General features: G+C 42.7%; 2 protein-coding genes across 2 annotated transcripts; both read left to right on the top strand.

Annotated features, from left to right (window-relative positions):
• The first annotated feature begins 1,543 nt into the window (after positions 1–1,543).
• Positions 1,544–10,608, top strand: LOC138190585 (uncharacterized). The gene is made up of 4 exons (XM_069134329.1): positions 1,544–1,824; positions 9,676–10,071; positions 10,260–10,375; positions 10,529–10,608. Exons 1-4 carry the CDS (start codon positions 1,544–1,546, stop codon positions 10,606–10,608), a joined length of 873 nt encoding a protein of 290 aa, XP_068990430.1.
• A 5,082-nt stretch (positions 10,609–15,690) lies between these two features.
• On the top strand, positions 15,691–19,578 carry LOC124214680 (L-threonine ammonia-lyase-like). Its single transcript, XM_046617222.2, has 6 exons — positions 15,691–15,990; positions 16,777–16,896; positions 17,002–17,360; positions 17,440–17,602; positions 17,926–18,218; positions 18,766–19,578. Exons 1-6 carry the CDS (start codon positions 15,880–15,882, stop codon positions 19,130–19,132), a joined length of 1,413 nt encoding a protein of 470 aa, XP_046473178.1. The 5' UTR covers positions 15,691–15,879; the 3' UTR covers positions 19,133–19,578.
• The last annotated feature ends 2,446 nt before the right edge of the window (positions 19,579–22,024 follow it).

The raw sequence follows: 22,024 nt of genomic DNA, 5'->3' as shown, positions 1-22,024 counted from the left end.
GCATAGCGATACACCGAGTGAAATACCAAAATCATCCGATGTCATACGGCGGAAGCATAAGATGCTTAAGTTGGACATGGACACGACCGAACAGGTTGTGGGATAGGTATTCAAGCCTTTAGTAACACCGTTGCAAAAATTGGTTGATACCTCAAGACAGCAGCAGCAGCATATTAAACGTGAAATTAAAACGGAACTACCGGATGTGACAATGAAAAAAGAAGAAGAAAAAGATGGCGAGAGTACCGGGGATGATGATGATGATGATGATGAGAAGGAGGATGAGGATATGGATGAGGGGAATTTCATGGATGCAAATGATAAAACACTGAAGTTTGGTGAAATTTCTACTACAAGTACACCTGTGAAGAAAACAACGGATTCCACGGCACAATATTTGAAAATGTTCAGCTAAAGTAAAAAGAGGGATTTGGATACCACATACCGTGTTCGAAAGTTGACAAACGGTATGATGATTGGTGATACACCGATCAATATCACTGATAATCTGGTCAATGTGGGGGATAAAAGTTATGAGAGAACACCTGGATCACTCGAATTACTGTTTAAAAAATCACTCAGTGCATCGGTTGTAAATGACGCGGACAAGAATAATTATATAAAAATTGTAACGACGAAAAATGCGCATGGAAAACGTTACCAAGCCGATGGAAACCTTCGAGATGATTTAAAAAGCGCAAAGTATAGAAATTTCATTGCACAACACGTTGGCTCGCCGAAAAAATCAGGTAAAGGCTTACCCGACTATAAGATTGCGCGAAAGGAGGGGCAAGATGTCCATTACGTCTACTGGGATGATCCAAATGAAATTGTGGATCGTCTTCGGCTGCTTATGGCGTCACAGGTTGCAGGCAATACCAGCCATTCCAACGAAATAGTCTCCATTATTGAGGAGTTGCATGAGGCTGGAATCGTTTATTAGCGGCGTGTAAACATAAAATCATCATTTGTTCAGTGACCGTCCAGTGATGAGCACAGACATATTCGGGCAACACTCGGAGCGTGGTGGGGGTAAAAAATTTATTCGAGGGCCTCCGGGTGTTGGATTCAAAACCATCAACGACATTCAGTATGATTTGGACGGTAAACGATTGTGTAACATAGCTGATCCGCAGCACTCCACCGACGCCGTTTCCTTAAAAGTTCTCAATACTGCTCTACAGTCTATGGCTGTGGATATTGTGGATACTTTTCAATCAAATTTTCAGAGTTTCGCGCATAATCACAACGAGGAGTTAAAACAGCTACGCATAAATAACAAAATCATTGAAAATACGTTCAATCGCATCAAACATATTGGGGAGCAGGCAACACCATCGTTGGGACAGACCAGCAGGGAATTAGTATCGATTGAGGAACCAGAGTGGTTGGACAGCAATTCGAAAAATTGATAGGTGAAGAGTTGGGAACAATGAAGACTGCAATAGCTGCCGAACTTCACAGATAGGCTCGACGCAACTGTCCGCGCCGATTCGTAGATGTACGCGGACTGAATGAGACCTGGCAAGCTGATCTCGTCGACATGACCGCACACAGCTCGTGCAACAAGGGATACAAATACCTACTAACAATCATCGATATATTTTCCAAGTACGCGTGGGCGGTGCCGATAAAGTCCAAGAGTGGGAAAGATGTTGCTGCTGCCATGAAATCTGTACTGATCCAGAGTCGTATACCTACACATCTGCACATTGAACGAGGCAAAGAATTTTACAACAGCGAATTCAAAGCCCTCGTGAAGCATCACAATACGAGGAAGAGCTCGCCAAAGCGGAATATCCCGACGGCTACCTTGTGGAGAAAGTATAACGCAAACGGGGGAATCTGTTCTATGTGAAGTGGTTGGGTTTTTTCATAGTTCGCCCAATGGTTGGATAAATAAAACAGACATGTAACATAATTTGTATGTGTTTTCCGAATGACAATAAAAGATTTTGAATATACAAATATTTTCTCATTTTATCTCCTTTGTACGCACATGTGCCATACTCTGTACTACGAAAATAATAATAATAACAATAATAATGATGATAATAATAATGATAATATGCAATTTCGCCATACGATTATTACACATTTTATTTTTTGGAAAACTTTTTTTAATTTTCTGAAAGCTTTTTTTCGTTTTCTGGAAATTTTTTTTCATTTACTGAAAACTTTTTTTCATTTTCTGAAAACTTTTTTGCGTTTTCTGAGAATTTTCTTCATTTTCTAAAAACTTTTCTCGTGGTAAACGAATAAATATGAATAATTACTTGATATATCAATAATAAATAAATAAATAATTGTTGAGTGTATGAATTCGCATTTTGTGACTTCAAATCCATTGAATATCGTATTGATCGTGAAACGTTTCTGCCCGATAATGGATCGTTCGAGCCGTCAAACATCAAATATTTACATCAATTTTATGTCCACACTTTCTCCTATAGCTATTGGGGGGCTGGGACAAACCCCCAAGGTACGGTGTCGGTCTGTCCAGGTATCAATTGCCGCTTGTCATCCTGCCAACTCAGAGCCAATTTTTTTTCTACGATCGTGCTTACTTCGTGTTTTTTGCTGCGTATTAAACACTGTGGAAGAGTCAACTCTTGGTAAGCCGTCAGACAGCGCTTATAATCATCAAACGTGATGCTATTTATCGACGAATTTCTTACACCCTTGGCGCGCTCACTCACTTTTACGCCACCGTCATATTTTTCCCCATCCTCACCCATCGTAGTAAATGTGTACAGCTTTGCTCGCAGTCCCACAAACTCTGTCATAATTTTACCATTATTTTCATCGTTCATTAGCCCTAGTTGTTTTTTGTTTTTGAGGGGAATACCATACACATTGTCGGGCGGATAGTCAGAGGTATCAAACATTGTATCTACATCACGTTTGATGATATCGTAGATTATTAGGCACATTGAATTGATAAATAAGGCTGTCTGTGTCGGTATACATCAATTTAGCTTGTTTATTCGGAAAGTTGGTTTTAATATAATTATAGTGGAAATCGTAGGGAAAGATTTTTGACAGATCTAGAATTGATGCGCCGACGTAAATAGGTTTGGCGAAGTGAACTTTGACACGATTCATTTCGATGATAACCATATCAGTGCCAAATATGGTGCAGCTGTGAAAGTTTGCTCGGGCAATAAGCGTTCTCGCACCACCTCTTCCCTCCCATTTTGTAACCAATTTAACATCTTTATGGTTTCGCACATTCTCCATAGTCTTGCCGAACACAGCGTTATACATGAGTTTGTAAAAGTTTTTCTCAAATTCATTCCTAGACCGCTTACGCATGTCTGTGTTGAGAGTGATGTAAGGCTCGAGCCATGGAAATTGTGCAAACTTCAAAATTCTGTGCACTTTCGTTACTTTTAATCCTCAACTCAAACACTGTTTCAAATTTCTATAGTGCAATATATATTTTGTTTTGGGGTGAAGGGTGGTCGCGAGTTTGGAATTTTTACTACCTGGAGGAGTAAAATGTTCGGGACAAAGTGGTAAGTCTTTGTGATCCTCGTGGAGTTCCACAGGGTAGTCCAAATCTACCTCCAGAAAGTAGCCGATCGGCGAATCGTCCGGATAGTTCGTTATATCGATGTGCTGATACTCCCACTCAAACGAACCGATTGGTAAATGCACGCTCAGAACTGCACCGTACAGATTATTCACGTCAAAATACATGAGATACGATTCCGCTTTGTTTGGATCAAAATCTTTTCCCGTGAATCTATTATTGGCCCGAGCGTGTCGATTGGAACATTGCGCTACGCCGCCTCGAATGGCTCTTCCAATGAATAACACCATTTCAGCGTTGTCTAAGAGTTGCAAATTTACATTAGTACGCTTGAGCATCGCGTCGAAAGCAAGTTCCGGTGCAGTGTAGTAGTGCAACGGATCTAAATTGTATGTTTTGAAGCAGCTAGCGCGGAAATTTTCGAAAATATCGGCAAGCAAAGGAACATCGGTCTTCAAATATAAATCTGAGTAGCCCGCGAATGACTCTGAATGGAATTTCCTCCAAACAGTTTTCGCGTGCTCGTAATCGGTGTCTGAAATATTTGCATCGCAGAGGCGCGAGTAGAAATGCGTCTTTGCGGATAATCGCGGTTCATCGAGTTTCCCCCAACAATCGACGTATTCATAGGGAAAAACGCCTTTGCGGGTCATCAAACTGAACTGAGTCGGGTTATTATAAAATTTGCGTGTTATGCGTTTATCGGTATCGGTCAAATATGTGGAAAGTTTATCGATGCTGCTAGCCATAAATCGGAACGAATCGATGAATCTCAAGTGCATCATTGTTCCATCGACGCGTTTCGTGAAGGATATACATTTTTCCTTATTTATGGGTAGCAGTGTAATTTTACCGGGAAAAGTTGACGCGAGGGATTTTATTGAAAAGTGAGAATCGTAACCGGACAAATTGTGGAAAACTATTAGAATTGTGTGCGACTCTCTGAAATTCAAATTACATCGATTATGAGCAGGAACACGATATTTACCCGTGAAGTGACAGTGATCGTAACACTTTTTCTCCTCAGGGGTAAACGGTTCTTCACAAATATAACAATTCTTCGCGCGCATGTGACGATCGCGTTGCACTTGGGTAAGAGACCTCATCGGAATTATGTTTCTGATGCGTGACTCTACTTGAATTGATAAATCGTTAAGCTGTTTTATAAAACAATCTATGCAATCGACACCGCGTTTACCGTGAAACTCCGATAAAGTCTCATCGTATGCGCAATGTACATAGTACGCTACACTGTGCGGGATATGCATTTGAATTTCACAAGTCTTACGAGTTTCAAATTCATCCACAGGTTCAGGGATTAATATACATTCGAGATCGGCGTATACGACAAATGGAACGGTGCCTTTGTTTTGAAAATTGGAAAATACTGAATCTTTACACTTGAGAAATTCCAGGCGTACTATATTTAGCGTAATACAATCTTGTCGGTGATTGTCGTAGACATGTTTCGCGCTAAAGTGGCACAAACATCTGTCACATAAAAACGTTTTGTGTTCATGAATGGACAATTGTTTGCTCACCAATCGGGAAAGATCTTTAATCCAAGCAAATTGGAATCTCGGTGCAAACTCACCAGTCATATCGTCTTCCGGATTACTCTCAACCATTTGAAGATGGATCATGTCAATGTTTACGCTATGCAAATTTTTACTCAAATAAATCGGCACGATGACGCTTGTATTTGATTTTGCATGATGCGAAAAAGTTTGAGATTCTATACCATATACATTGATGCGCAAATTATTTAATCTCTCAAGCTTTTTCACATCTTGTAGAGTAGCAGGGAATTTGATACCTGTACAGTCCAACTCGGAAAAATATCGATGATAATGGCTAGTCCTATCGGTGTGGGTGTTGACCGGGTGGAGGGCTGCTGTGACGGACCAGAGAAGGCATCTTTCCTCCTCGTTCCTCACGTTGATCACAGCCTTTTTATGTCGAATGTCTTGGGGCAGCTCGACGAATGTTGACGCCCCCGCGGCGAGAGGCTGGTAGCGATTGATATTTACAGCGAGGTTAAGGATCTCAATCATACTCCAGCCGGAATCGCGTTGCTCGAAATCTTCCACCTTTGACTGCAGATCACCCCGTGCACGTATAAACCAACCATTTATATCGCTTGATGGGAGGAGAATCGCCACGTTGGAGGTGTTGAAACTCTTGACTTCGGTGGAGATCTCTTCATGTTTGGCATTTTCGTATTTGCATGATAATATGATGTTAACCTTCACATTTCCCTCCTCGCGCAGTATCAGCTCCAACTTCTCGGTGACGACGTGCTGCACATCGTCCAGAAAGGCGTCCAAATTTTTATGACGGAGATTTGTGACAACCCCCGTTCTGATTTGGCTGGCGAAAGCGCTATCCACGTCGTCCCATTGTACACCCGCAAGAGTACCGATATTTCCACCCGTCACCACTGTGCGCTGCTGCAACTGCTTGATCTTCGTCACCCAAGATTGCAGAAGTGCGATCGTATGTTGAATCCGTATTTTCGCACCAACGGTTGTTCCTCGTTGCATGGAAATATCGCGCAGAACTTGGATATTCGCAATTCCAATATCAACCCAATGATTGATGACGGCGTCATTCTCTTCTCCGGGTGGTTGCTCTCTCAGCAAATTGTATGTCCCCTCCATCTGCTCTGCAAGTCCCATATACGCTTCGACTGCCATGACTTTAACGGTTATAGGTAACAATTGTATGTCAGAGAAAATGACAATTATAGGCTTTCGACTTGCAAGTATCGTGTAAGACTGATGAGTCTGCATCGGATGCGTTGAGCTTATATACAGGCCGATAGATCGCAAGAATTTGGGAACGGTGCGCACTGCGTTCTGTGCATATCGGAGGGAAAAATGACGTCAGAGATGCGATGCGCACTGCGTTCTGCGCATATCGGAAGGAAAAATGACGTCAGAGATGCGATGCGCACTGCGTTCTGCGCATCTCGGCTTGATCGGCTGGTATGTATTGTGACGTGGATTTTTCCGTTCCTCGGTCACTCGGAGAAGATGACTGAGAACTTACCACGTGCAAAATAATTCGGCGTCCTCGATGTCCCTTGAACCTGAAATAATACCGCGAAATTTGTTGGGCGCCTGGCGTGATCAACACGCCTCGAAATCGGTAATACGATATACCGCGACCATATGCTCGGTAGCTCAGTACCGCGGAGAGGGGAGAGGTAATTTTTGGGTAGAGACTGATACGCCACACGTACGCTGACAAGATATTCCACAAAGCAGCAACAAAATTAAACAATATATTTCAAAATAGCGATAATACAAAAAAAATAAAAATAATAACAATACTGCGAAAGTTTTTCCTCGCGATCCCAAACGCAAACGCTTAGCTTACAAAAAAAAAGAACGAGCGAACAAAATAATCAATCAAGGAAAAAAGAAAAAAAATATGAAGTGATCCCGAAGACCTCTACGGGGTACGTGCGCTAGTCACTTCACTACTCGTGACCGCTAATTTACGCACAAAAAGAAACCACAAGCAAAATCGGACGCGACGCGCTACTCGCGATCGTCCTCCACAGAACGTTGGCTAATCGCCAACTTAATACTAACGGATTATGCAAATAAAGAAAAAAACTAAACTGAAACGAGGCTCGTCGCGGCACCCGCGACCCTCCTCTAGGAACGAATAGTTTCATTAGCGCGCACCCGAGCTCCACTTTCTCTGCGACGGCGGGACGCAGTCGCGAATTCGAATGCTCCCCGTGAGACTGCTCGCGACCTACAGGAGAACGGAGGCTGTATCGGATGAAGTAAAATGACCCCGTGTAACGGATTTCAGTTACACTCAAACTCGAGGCAATAATGTCTCGGCTCAACCCGTGACTCGACTCGATCTCCTCGATCCCCCGAAATTAACGCTACTTCCTTACGCGCAACTCAGGCTACGGTCACCAAGCAGATGTATCGGCTAAAGAATCTCGAGTACAGTCGCTAACGCCAATCCTCACTGGCTATCCGTCCTCGGCAAGCCTTTACTAATTATCTCTCGAGATTCCTTCGCAAGAAGGTTAACAGCGCTTACCGCTCCACATCCACGCGATGAACTCGCCCACTCCCTCGTGATTTTTCCCAGTCATCTCGACTCGCAACCACTCTAATCTTCGGAAACCCTCGAAAAAAACGCAACAATCACTGTTTACTAGAGCTTCCGCTAACCGCCAGAACTAGAGTGATCTCGGATGGTCGCAACGCCGATCTCGTCACGCTAATCCTTCGTGACGTCATCACCCTAAGAATGCGCAACAATCGATCGGTCATCCATTTTGGGGATTGCGCAACTTGCCGCGCACCTGTCGTCGCTACGCGGCGCAGAACTTAAGGCTGGATCGCGATGTCGTCTCCCGCGCAGCTCTACGGAGTCCTGGGGTTGGGCGGGGTGGTGCTCCCTCGTCGCTAGCTGGTCTCTCGCGGGTGCCTCGGTCGGGCGTAGGCGGGGTGAGCGGGGAGGCTGCGGCGCGCCGGCCGCCAGCGGGAAACGCGTCCGCCTTGGATTCCCGCGCTGCAGGGATCTGCGTTGCCTCCCCCTTCGCAGCCTCGGTGTCCTTCCCGCGAGATCTCCGCGGTTATGCCTTGCCTCGAAAGATCTTCGGCGTCGGGGTTGGTCACTGGAGGGTAGCCGGTGCACTCAAAAATAATAATAAAAAAAAAAAAGCCTGTAATATCTTGGTCGCAATGCGCTATTTCGTCCCTGTCGAAGCTCGGGTGCGTGACTCCAGTTCTGGCGCTCTCTAGGATTATTTCGCGACTCGATTTTCTAAACCCTGATTCCGGGATCTCACCCAGGGTTCAGGGAGTCTCTTGTAACGGGCAGGCCTAACCGAACTGCCACGTTACAGTGTACACACAGTTTTGGGTTCTACGACTCTTTATAGCGAACAAGTCCGAACTTGCACATCACCAACCATATTAGCGTGGGGTATGCAACGAGAAAAAAATCTGCGAACGAAAAGCAGGTAGCGAACAGTGTTTGGCGTGAGAAAAATCTTGTCTTGCCGACCCTTCACCGGATGGTATGTGTACACACAGTTTTAAATTTTACGACTCTTTAAAGCGAACAAGTCCGAGCCTGCACATCCCCGCCATTCTCTATGATATGTATGTTCGGTTTCAAATGAGCTACTATAACAAAGAAGCTGAGCTTTTGCTATCGAGGCGTGTATTTATAAACCAAGCTCCCCTTATCGTCATGGATTGCTCCAAGCCGAACGAAACATTGAAAACTGGAACTGTGGACATTCGATTGGAATTTGACTGTAGCATTACGTTCCCACCACACACTTCTGCCTACTGCGTGATCTTGCACGATCGCATTGTTGAATTTAATCCGATCAGTGGTACTGTTAAAAAATTGGTATAAGTCAATTTTGGAATGATGATATGTTTAATTAATATGGATATTGAAAATAATATGTATAATTTTACTCGTTAAAATTTAGAATAAGATAATTTAGAATAGAAGAAGAAAACTAAATGTAATTGATGTTGAATAAAAAAATTGTTCAAAGCATTCAAAACGCCGTTTTAAACCTTCCTTCAGGGGTCATTTCCTGGAATTTTTTCAATAGATCTAGCGGGTTTCTACCCTATCCGATGTACTCGTATGTGCGGCTTTCCTGCGCCAAACAAGTCTCGACAGGAATTATTTTGTGTGTGTGTGTGTGTGTGTCAAATCCTATGAAAACAGCCATCTTGCGGCAAGCCAAGAAAATGATCAGCGGGGGGGGGGGCAGCGCCGCGGATGGGGGGGGGGGGGGTAGCACCGCGGGTTAGCGGCGGGCGGAGGGGGGTGGCACCGCGGCTGGGGGGGGGGGTCGCGCCGCGGATTGGGGATGCGAGGGGGAAGGAGGGCGGGGCGGGGAGGGGGGTGGTCCAGAACCGGCATATACTCGTATACACTACTGATTAGTATGTTAACAAAAGTTTTTTTCGATTTGTTTTAACTTTTCTGTATTCCCTATCATCGTATCCATAAAAAAATCCTGGAAAAATTTTAGAATCATATCGAAAAAATATGAACTGACCGAAAAGGGGGCCATCAGACTCCCCGCCCCATTCACCATCCCGATCGCCAACATATAAGCGGGTGTGCAGAGGGGCGGCTTATGATGAGGAGGATGATGAGGATGAATTGACTGATAGTGATGCTGATTCGCTAATTATCGACCCCGAGCGATGTATTGACGATAGTGTTGGTGATGATGCTCGCGAGTTTCAACATAATTTGGCTGGCGAGCATCATCTAGAATCATCATCATCATCGAGTGATGTGGAGGATGAGGAGGAGGAGGAGGCGGAGGGGGAGGAAGCGGAGGTGAAGGAGGATGAGGAAGAGGGGGAGGCGGAGGTGGAGGGTGTTTGGAATGGCGGTGATGGTGATGAAACACGCATCGGATTCGGTTTACTTCTGTATGAGATTGATCAAATCCGTCAAATGCTGGGAGACATCGACAGGGCTGACGATGATGGTTATTATTCGGACGAGGATTGGTGTGTAGCACTACATTACAATAAAATTCTAGTATTTTCCACACCTTCTCCGTATCACTCATTTTGAATAGGTGGAAACTTTTTTGAACTGGAGATTCATCATGCATATAAATGATGAGTGCAGCGGCATCAACTTTTCTATTTCGGCTTGCTCGTTTTACAGATTTTTCATCGCGAATCAATTTTAGGAAGAAAAAAATGTCATCTCATTCAAGTGATGATGACGATGAGTGGTCGATCGTTGATTGGGGCGAGGACGAGGAGGCTGAGGAAGAGATAATCATAGGCTTTTCCGAAGCAACACGTGAGTTCTCGTTGGAGGAGCTTCGGGATCTCGTTGAGGATGCGCGAGCTGCTCGAGTGAGACCAAACAGCCGACATTGTATAAATTACGGTGATATATGTATGGAAATGATTGTGGAAAAATGGGCGAATGAAACTATCGTAATAATTATAGATGTCGAAAATAGCGATGATGATAATGATGTTAGCGAACAGGATAACGATAATGATTTTATGGATTATTTCGAGGAATAAACCACGCTAAATTCATAATTATTGATTATATATTTTTCACAAGTAAAAATTCATAACATTCACATTTTGTATGACGAGAATGGGTGAAATTTATAAAGATATATATTCGTAATGTATCCTATTTCTAGATTATAATTTTATTGAATAGTAAATTTTTTTAATTCTATGTATAAGCTATGATATAATTGAGATTAATTCTATTGAATATTCTACATATAAACCCGAATATAATTGTATATATTGTAATAAATGCCATTGTTATTTTGGTGAATATTGTCCATATTATCTATACACACGATTGCAACCTAGACAGTCTTTAATTAGAGGATTCGGTCCATCCACGATATCGCCATCGGGTCCTGGTGTGTAATGCATGCTACATCTGCGGAAACTTGCGATGACGTAGTCCATTTTCATATTCTCTGGTAGTTTATCCCGCGCATCATTGATGGAGTTTGATGCGAACGTGCGAATCAATTCTTTTGGTAAAAAAGCTATATACTCGGACATCATTGCACTTAAACCGTCCAATTATTTGTAAAGACGGAAGGATTTCTCGAGGGAGCTGGTACACTCCTTCGAATACCAACTCCTTAGTCGCTGCACATTTTGAAAGGCACAATTGTATGCCGGGATGTATTCAGAGTTGTCATCATACCAAATTGAGCCTAGCGCTGTTGCTTGCTGGAGGTTATTCGCTGGAGAGTATCCATGGTTCACGTCATGCCACGGTGCCGCTTCCATATACCTCAATTTTTCCATTGCGGGGGGTATGATATGCAAATCTTCCATATTAATAACCCTCGTTGTACCATCGACGATCTCCGTCAGCCATGCTTTCGTCTCCGCCCCTTTTACGTATACGTAACACGCATTTTCAACCATTTTTCTCACAATCTTCGTCACATCCTCGTGAGATTTGTTGCCCGCGTTCCATGATATTCCGTGGTGATTGCGTGTCAACCATACATCGGTAGCTCTAAATTCAAGTGGTAAGCTTGCCAAATCATAGGGCGGTTTGAAAATGATGTAATCCAGACCCGACCCGTTTACATTCATGACTGCGACTTCCTTGGGTACAAACTTCATGTTATGACCGATAAAACATTGCACGTCTAGGATCATCGCCATGTTGAGGAGTGGGAATGTTGCGCTCGATTATATACTGACGGATGGTACGTGAAAGGCTGACGAGTCTGCATCAGATGCGTTGAGCTTACATGGCCGATAGATCGAAAGAATTAGGGAACGGTGCGCACTGCGTTCTGCGCATATCGGAGGGAAAAATGACGTCAGAGAGGCGGTGCGCACTGCGTTCTGCGCATCTCGGAAGGAAAAATGGCGTCAGAGACGACTGGGCCCAGCCTTCACCCATCCCCCTATCTCCAAATTTTTGGGTTTTATTGCTCGTTTGAAGTGACCCGCTTCCGCAGCTGCATCTTGCCTAAAAGCGTGTTGGAACAGGTTTTCACCCCCTCCCCCGCCCCGCGAACCCACCGCCGCCTACGATGAATGCCCACCCAAGTATAAAAATCCGCGCAAATGCTGCGAGTAAAGTAGCAATGTATAGTTTCCCAAGTATGTAATGGAAATCGGTCAACAAAAAGCAGGTAATGGGCGGTGCAGGTATAAAAAATCGGGGCCCAGAGCCCTTGCCCCGAATACCTACGTTTATGACGTTCGGCGGAAAACAAGTCTCGACAGGAATTATTTTGTGTGTGTGTGTGTGTGTGTGTGTGTGTGTGTGAGTGTGTGTGTGTGTGTGTGCGCGCGCGCGTCAAATCCTATGAAAACAGCCATCTTGCGGCAAAACCCGAAAATGATCAACGGGGCGAGTAGCGCTGCGGATTTGGGGGGGGTACCGCCGCGGATTCGGAGGGGGTGGTACCTCCGCGGATGGGGGGGGGGGGGGTTGGCGGCGGGGGGGGGGTCACACCGCGGATTCGGGGGGGAGTGGGGGGGGTGGTCCAGAACTTTCATATATACGCTACTAACGTAAAATCAGTTTGTTCCCTTTACTGTACTTTTTCCGTTGAATAAGGCTTTAACGTCAATTTGTTATTGCACAGGCATTGAATTTGTGCAACAGTTACAAGAAAATATAGTCACAGTGATCATAACGAGAAAGAATAGTAACGGATACTAGACTTTCTGGCAACAGCTAGAAAACTACTTTTCATTCTTTACCTAGAACTATATTTTTCGATTGTGGTAAAGAATGAAAATAGTTAAGGACTGAGCGGTAACCGAAACTAAAACTTTCTTTAAGTGTTATTATGATTGCTAATGAAGATGACAAATTTAAAATAACAACAATAAACATCAAAGATCATTGGTTATGAACTGAAATTGATTTAAAATTGGGGAATCCCATCAAGTTTTCACTGTTTTACTCTTTCAATTAAAACTATCATCACGTCCATAACAAATTGAACATTTTTTCACGCCGTAATTTGTCTTAAATGATATTCTAAACACATTGATGAAATGGAATCAAATAGTTTTCGAATTAGGAAACATTGAAGTGAACGGATTTCATCCATTAGTACAGCACAACTAACACTTTTGAGTCACCGATTTTTAGATTTCACTTCATTAATGTGTTTCTAAGATTGATTCATACAAATGTCATCATAAATAAAATCACGATATTTTAGTAACGTGATAATTGTTTCAATAGATGAAATAAAATATTAAAAAATGCATTACAAAAGAAACAGTTAGGAGCCCCATTTTGTCCACAGGCTTGAATTGTTCATACGTATTATACAGTGAGAATTTGTAGAAATTTTGTCACAAAAATCATACAGGTCCAACTGTGCGAAAACTCGCTGCTTCTGTTTAAAGCCTAATTTCAACGTTAAGAGAGAATTGAATATTTTCTCGCAATTTTTTGTAAAACAGTCAATTTCAGGACGAAGAATTTAATATAATTTAATTTTCTGTAATGATTGATAATTTATACTAAAAAACCATCGATGTAGACTTCAAACTGGCCACCCATCATTACCGTGCAGTACCCTAGGAGATCATAGAATGCACTAGTAGTATTTAACACGTGTTGTGGTGACATGTTCGCAAGGATTTCGGTGATTTTTCCTTCGAGTTCGACACGGTTCGCGATGCGGCCTTCCGTGTGCAAACGGTTCTTTAAGGGGGGAACCCAGTTTAGACCGATCGAAAAATCGTCTGTTTTTTTATTGCATGAATCGTTAGTATAACTATTCAAGAATATGTGGTCAAAATTTCAAAGCAAAATTCCCATTAGTTCGAATGCAATGAGCACTTAAGTGACCGCCCGTCGGTTCTGTGAAGAAGCGCACGGTAATTATAACGGAGCGGTCGCCCAGACCCTTCTTTTCCAGCTACCTGCCTCAGTACCGCTGTACTATTGAATAATAGAATGACGCATATGAGCAAGAAGAGGGATTGCTATACGATGCTGGAATAGCTGATTAACCGGTGAGCATTTTTTATAATTAATTATTGCCTTGAATTTCTCGTTTTCGCTACATTTTATTTCAAACGCGTTTTTCTCGAAACGACGTTTTTTCGACTTGCGTACATTCTAGCTCAAAAAGTTATTGATCAATCGTTCTGAAATTTGGTGTAGATATTCTTTATTCAATTCCACGTGATATGAACCTAATTCGGGGATTATGTTGTTATTATAAAGATATGTTCTTATGCAAGAAAGATGAAAAAATATAGTATAAAAACATGACATTGTGTTCAAGCACCTCAAAAACATGCAATTTTCAATTTGTTTGATCAAAATTAGGTTCATATTCTTAGAAAGTATGTTTTTAATGAAAAAAAAAAACCCGACGATTACAGATAAAAATTGCGACGTCAGGGATGTACGCAAGCCAAATGCTCGGACGGCAATCGCCCATGGACTGCACGCGGCAACTCCACTATTTCCGGCGGAAATCATTTGAAAAAATTTCAAAGTGTACTTGAAAACATAAATAAAATATCCTCCAAGTTTAAACATTTTGTGGTTATTCCTTTCTGGTTAAAAAAAATCATGAAAAACAGCAAAATTTCGACCTCATAAACCGGTTTCCCCCTTTAAGGAAATTTACCGATTATTATGATTCACACAATGATGCAGCAATGATTATAGTCAAATTCGATCCAGAATGTGCATTCTGGCAATGAAATTTATTCACCCTCTTGAAAACCAGCAAATCTTTACGGTATTACAGATTTGTCGCTGTAAAATGTCAGCACGAAACAATTAGTAGGTGAATATTCGATGATCAAGTAAGAGCCACTTGAGCTTATATTTAAGATAGATTTAAGATCTACACATTTGGATGGGGTCAAAGCTGGATCACCTATACATGTGCGATGACCGAATTTCAACTAATCATTACAGCGAGACTTACAGAATAGTGCAATGTGGTTTCTTTCCAGTTTTTTCTGGCTAGATATCAGAGAGCGAGGTCATTGATTCGTAGTCGTTGGTTGGATTGCGTTTTTTTATTGAGTCACCTGACTGAGGTCCGGCGAGAGTGACTGTTTCAATTTTACTCTGACCACTGTATAAGAATGGAGCACAGAAAAATTTGGCGCCAGGCTAATGTGGTAAGTGGACTTGACCCTTATAATCAGACGATTTCTAACGGTTTGCAAACAGCGTTTAGTGTAATGGAAATTTTCCGTGCTCGCTTATTATTCCACAAATAATTCTTCTCAGCGAATTTATCTCCATCCACGTGTTTGCAGTTGCTTACATATTCACGATCAATCGTTATCATAATTACTGGCAATCTCGTCTCCGTTCGATCAAGTCGCGACTTTTCACTGTAGTTGAAAAAAAACACGCGTTGAGCCCGAGAATTTTGTGGCGGATTTTCGAAAAAAGTGCTGACAGTAAACCGTGTTGCGAAATGATGGTTGATAAGGTCGAAGTCGATGCTGCGGTGGTGAGGCGTGTCGAGACTATGTATACGTATGTATACATATAATGAAAATGTTCCGTCCGAGAAACAGCCGACGACGATAAGTGACCGTCACGTGACACAGCGCGTACTGTTGCCGAGTGGGGCAAGTAACCCGCCCCCATCCGTAAGTGCAGCAGTAGTAAAGTTTCTCGGCAAGAGGAGACTCGAGCTTAAGGTCACAAGGTTCGCGATTATATTCGTCGGAGGCAATTTTCCATAAAACACGTATCCCGCGCAGTATCTCGTCTGAAGTTCAGGTTATTGGTTGTTCAATAACGTAATTAAAGTTTACCTACGAAGATTGAAAACAAGGTGCGAGATGAGGGATCTGAATAAGCTTCCAAGTCAGCCTCTTAACTTGTTTGCTTCAAATGGAGTTAACAAGAGTTACTCGAGCACTAGCAACATTTCCGTCTCCTCGATTTCTACGGTAAGTTATCTAATTCCCTTATAATCTTCATCAAACTCTACTGTAGGGCGAGGGTGTTACACGGGATAATTTAGGATTGAATTTTATGTTCAAGTTCCGTACCTTGTGAAAAATCGAAGTAAATAATTCCATCCATCACGCACTCGTTTTGAACAATGCACTTTGATCGGTTGTCACATCTTCGAACGCGAATTAACATTACCAATAATGGGTTTTCGATTTATCGGTTTCACGAAAGTTTAACACAGTTAAAAAGTATAACACTGAGATTCATATTTCACAAAGCATTGTAAACAAAAAAAAAATGAAATTACATTGAATAATAACGACAGTCCTGTGACAGTTTCAATGACTAACGTTCAGGCATTCGATACTTTTTGTGATTCACATCCATATTCCAAGGTTGACAACATTAACCGATTCTGCGAATTTATCATAGCAACATTTATCACAGAGTTGATCTTGAAGACCAACAACGTGAATCGTAGACTTTAAGCAAAGAGAGACGGGTGTAAGTACCGATTAACGGTTTTTTGACTCAGCATGAACCTTTGACCCAATATACGCGCGTTATCAGTAATGAGCGTTGAGTCATTGAGTCAATATGTGCGGTGACAAAAGACTATCGACGTTCCATATTCTATCATAATAGGGAGATATGGCACAGCAGGAGTATTTATGTAAAATCAAGGAACCGAAGAATTACTACCTGAATATTGCTTGGCCTTATCGCAGTAGCTCAATGGTTTTACGCCCGCATATACGTACAACGATTTGATTTTACAGGGAGATGAGTCAGTCTTTGACCCTTACTGCGTCGAGGGAAATCCACAAAAAATCACCTGCGAAGACGTGACCTCAGCCGCGTTCAAAATCAAGTCGGGGATAATCAACACACCATGTGCGGTATGTAAATATCACTGTATATCGAGCAATCGGAAGTCTTCGATTCACTTCCAATTGCACAAACATCATTTTTCATGACACTCACCCGAAACCTCCGTCGAACAGAGATCCCGGCTGTCGGACTCCATGGGCATGGAGCTGTACCTGAAGAAGGACTTCCTGCAAACCACGGGAAGCTTCAAGGAGCGAGGCGCTCGCTACGCTTTGCTGATGCTCTCCGACGAGCAGAAACGTAACGGAGTGATATCGGCCTCCCTGGGCAACCATGCCTTGGCACTTTGCTACCATGGGGCAAAACTTGGAATACCGGTGACAGTCGTGATGCCGGCTGTGGCGCCGATCATGAAAATCGCAGCGTGCAAACAGCACGGCGCAACGGTCGTCGTCCAGGGTTCGGACATGGGTGAGGCCAAGCAGAACGCCATGCAGATCGGCAAGGAAAAGGGCCTCGTCTACATCAACGGGTAGGAACAATATTCCCGACTCAGTTTGGCGTCTATGTCCACTGTCACAAGTGTGATATGCGGTCTTTCCCTCCTCCAGCTACGATCATCCGCACATCATGGCCGGTCAAGGAACATTGGGATTGGAGGTCGTGGAGCAGGTTCCAGATATCGATGCCGTTGTCGTTCCCGTCGGAGGAGGAGGTCTCATCGCCGGTGTTGCACTGGCGATAAAAACCCTGCATCCGCATGTGAAAGTTATAGTAAGAATCGGAAGAATCAGAAGCATTAATTCCAACGTATCCTAAAATACTGTATAACAGAGTAGTTCCTTATTTGACATTTTTTTTTTTTTTTTATAATGAGCCACTCGAAATATATGTGATAAATACTAAAAGAAACTGGTGGAAGTAGGAAAATATTTTGACTTCTAAATATTTTCCTACTTTCTCTGGGTTTTACGGCAAATTTTTCGAGGGACACGTTAGAAAGAGAAAAAAAGTTAAAAAGTAATGAAACTGTACAATTCTTTCTCTCCAAAAGGCCTCTCAGAACGGTTTTTTCACTTTTCACCGATTTTTCCCAGGGCGTCGAGTCCCACAGGTGCGCAAGTTTCACGGCAGCCCGGGCAGCCGGTCGTCCAACTTACACACCAATCGAATCGACTCTAGCCGATGGTCTGGCCGTCCCTATGGTCGGCTACAACGCCTTCGTTACTGCCGATCCGCTGATTGACAAGCTAGTCGTCGTCAAGGAGGAGTGGATCGCCATAGCGATCTTGAAGTTGGTCGAAAATGAGAAGTGCATAGTCGAGGGTGCCGGAGCTACGGGATTGGCCGCCATTCTCGCAGGACAGCTCGACGAACTGAAAGGAAAAAGGTGAGGTGACACCATTTGAGTTCGCAACCAAAGATTCCAACATCTCTCAAGCAGCTCATTAGGAAAGTAACGGCTCAGTTCCTCCAACGAAGAGCTGAACGATGTTCCGATCGCCATCGTTTCAAATGCCACACCAACTTAGTAGTTTCGTAACTCATAAAACAATTTTGTACAATTTTACGAGCTTTTGGAATGTGATTTCTTGTAGTTCGAATGCATAATGTTCCTGACAGTACCTGTAAGACCTTTTTTCCTGGGACTCCGGTTTTCCCGTTTTCTGATACGCGATCCCGCAGGAAGATGGTAGGTATACGGCAAGGAGTAGCGATCCTTGAGAAACAACGAAGCATGGGGGTGGTGGTTCTTCGTCAGTCGTTCCATCCAGAGTTCGCGCGTCATTCCGTCGTCGTTTCCGGGCGTCGTTACGTAACGACCCGAAACGAAGTATAATCGTAAAAGTTAATTAACCGTTAAACGGGCCATCCCTTAGCCCGCACCTCTTCGAGGGCGTTGCCGCCTCACCTACATCGGTTAAAATCTGTTTTAGAGTGGTCCTTCCCCTCTGCGGTGGCAACATAGATACGACGATCCTGGGTAGGTGCCTGGAGCGCGGACTTGCCGCCGAGGGTCGCCTCCTCAAGTTCACAGTGACGGTGTCCGACCGTCCAGGAGGGATCTCCGAGCTCTGCAAGATGGTCGCCGACATCGGGGTGTCCATAAAAGACATCATGCACGAGCGGGCCTGGATCATGTCGGACATATTCAGCGTCGAGGTCAAGGTCGTATGCGAGACCAGGGACGCCCATCACGCCCGACAGCTACAGGAAATGCTCTACAAGAACTACAGGAGGGTTGTTTTTGGCAACAGTTCCGAATTTTCAAACGGTGACGATCGATCCTTCACAGGGTGCTAGATTGTAAACCAGTTATGACGCTACCGCATTAGATCAAATGCGTTCAATCCGCGTTCAAACCGAAATCAAGATTAACCATCGATAGTTTTTGAATCGCCTTAGACTGAAACGACATTGAGGACGTGTATTATCGAAAAATGACTTAGCGTTGCTACTGAATTATTTCTCTCGACGTTGACTCTAGATGATATTTTCAACGCTTACTTTAACTGATCGTGGATAAAAGAAGGCAACTCGTTCAGTTGTGTGAACATTGTAATGTGTAACTTTTATTTATTCCTATTTCTGATCTTGTGGTTATGGGCCAAACGTTTCTGTACATATTATACACCTACCTATAGTTCGCATAGCTGTAACGAAAGATAAAATTGTTAATCAATAATTCTGGGTATTATACATGGGGTATCTGGGTAAAAGTTTTGTTAATAAAGAATGTTTGATTAGTATTGCGGTTTTATACTTAAAAATTGATAGCCTATACTCCCTGAGAATGTGAAAAGGGGGTTTCTTTCTGTGGTAAAAAACCTCGGCAGGGGGTCTGAGTTTAATCCTAGATCCAAGAAAATGGTGGCTAGAGAAAATCTCTCCGATAAAAATCCCCGCAGGATAAAATCATCTATGACAGAAAAAACAAAGAAAAAAAAAAATGAAAAAATTAAAAAACAGATTAAATTAAATTGACGAGGAAAATATAAATTTCTGCAGTGAGAATTTTTTCAATGGGGGATTTTTTCAGGGGAGATTTTCAAAGAGGATATTGTGGATGGTAAGCAAGAAAATTAATGCTGGCTACCATCCAACCTTGGATCGTTTAATAAGTCGAAGACGATGATCGGGGTCCCCGAGTAAGGCGGGGGAGAATTGGCTGAGTCGTAATAAATGTCATGGCGACTTTTGGTCGGGACATTGAATTAAACGAGTTTCAGCTACCGGTTACATTTCCTGAGGGGCAACCTGCGGAGCGGGGAAACCAGAACCTTGGTGATTTCGGTCACGTCAAGCCTTCTGGGTGCTGCGCAGCCAGCGCTCGTCGCTCCGACTTGGAACAACCCGCACATCCTCTGACACGCTACATTTAACGTCGAACGAACTTCGTATCATAATTGGATGTATTAAATCCTGATGCCCGTGACAAGCTGGGATTAGTGCTTGCTCGATTGTGCCCCGACACCGCTGCCGACAAACTCGTCGCGTATCTCGCCAGCTTAATTCGTCGTTATACCGAAACGCAGCTTGGCGAAACAACTGGCAGTCAAGCCTGAATTTTTTACTTTCTACATTAACAAGGATCCCAGGTCAATCCCTCTGAATCGTTTTTTTTTTCTTTTCTTTTGTAACATGTTATGGTAGACTAAAAACTGAGCGACCAAGAATAAATCAGGACATCAAAAGTGTGAAGAAAAAAGCTGAGGGTGTACAAATAATTTGAAATCACAAATCGAATAGTGATACTTTTTTTAGCAATATCTTATGAATATGTAATTTAATTCGGTTGTTCACAATAATGAACATCGATCGAATCACCGCGTTCATCATACTCTCACTGTCGGCCCAAGGAGCAAAAGCAGCGACTATTTTCTAGGTTGAGCTAGGACTTAAGGGGGGAACCCAGTTTAGACCGATCGAAAAATCGTCTGTTTTTTTATTGCATGAATCGTTAGTATAACTATTCAAGAATATGTGGTCAAAATTTCAAAGCAAAATTCCCATTAGTTCGAATGCAATGAGCACTTAAGTGACCGCCCGTCGGTTCTGTGAAGAAGCGCACGGTAATTATAACGGAGCGGTCGCCCAGACCCTTCTTTTCCAGCTACCTGCCTCAGTACCGCTGTACTATTGAATAATAGAATGACGCATATGAGCAAGAAGAGGGATTGCTATACGATGCTGGAATAGCTGATTAACCGGTGAGCATTTTTTATAATTAATTATTGCCTTGAATTTCTCGTTTTCGCTACATTTTATTTCAAACGCGTTTTTCTCGAAACGACGTTTTTTCGACTTGCGTACATTCTAGCTCAAAAAGTTATTGATCAATCGTTCTGAAATTTGGTGTAGATATTCTTTATTCAATTCCACGTGATATGAACCTAATTCGGGGATTATGTTGTTATTATAAAGATATGTTCTTATGCAAGAAAGATGAAAAAATATAGTATAAAAACATGACATTGTGTTCAAGCACCTCAAAAACATGCAATTTTCAATTTGTTTGATCAAAATTAGGTTCATATTCTTAGAAAGTATGTTTTTAATGAAAAAAAAAAACCCGACGATTACAGATAAAAATTGCGACGTCAGGGATGTACGCAAGCCAAATGCTCGGACGGCAATCGCCCATGGACTGCACGCGGCAACTCCACTATTTCCGGCGGAAATCATTTGAAAAAATTTCAAAGTGTACTTGAAAACATAAATAAAATATCCTCCAAGTTTAAACATTTTGTGGTTATTCCTTTCTGGTTAAAAAAAATCATGAAAAACAGCAAAATTTCGACCTCATAAACCGGTTTCCCCCTTTAAGGAAATTTACCGATTATTATGATTCACACAATGATGCAGCAATGATTATAGTCAAATTCGATCCAGAATGTGCATTCTGGCAATGAAATTTATTCACCCTCTTGAAAACCAGCAAATCTTTACGGTATTACAGATTTGTCGCTGTAAAATGTCAGCACGAAACAATTAGTAGGTGAATATTCGATGATCAAGTAAGAGCCACTTGAGCTTATATTTAAGATAGATTTAAGATCTACACATTTGGATGGGGTCAAAGCTGGATCACCTATACATGTGCGATGACCGAATTTCAACTAATCATTACAGCGAGACTTACAGAATAGTGCAATGTGGTTTCTTTCCAGTTTTTTCTGGCTAGATATCAGAGAG

The sequence above is a fragment of the Neodiprion pinetum genome, chromosome 3 (genome assembly GCF_021155775.2).
Source record: "Neodiprion pinetum isolate iyNeoPine1 chromosome 3, iyNeoPine1.2, whole genome shotgun sequence".
Lineage (NCBI taxonomy): Eukaryota > Metazoa > Arthropoda > Insecta > Hymenoptera > Diprionidae > Neodiprion > Neodiprion pinetum.
This window is presented reverse-complemented; position numbering and strand designations above follow the sequence as displayed.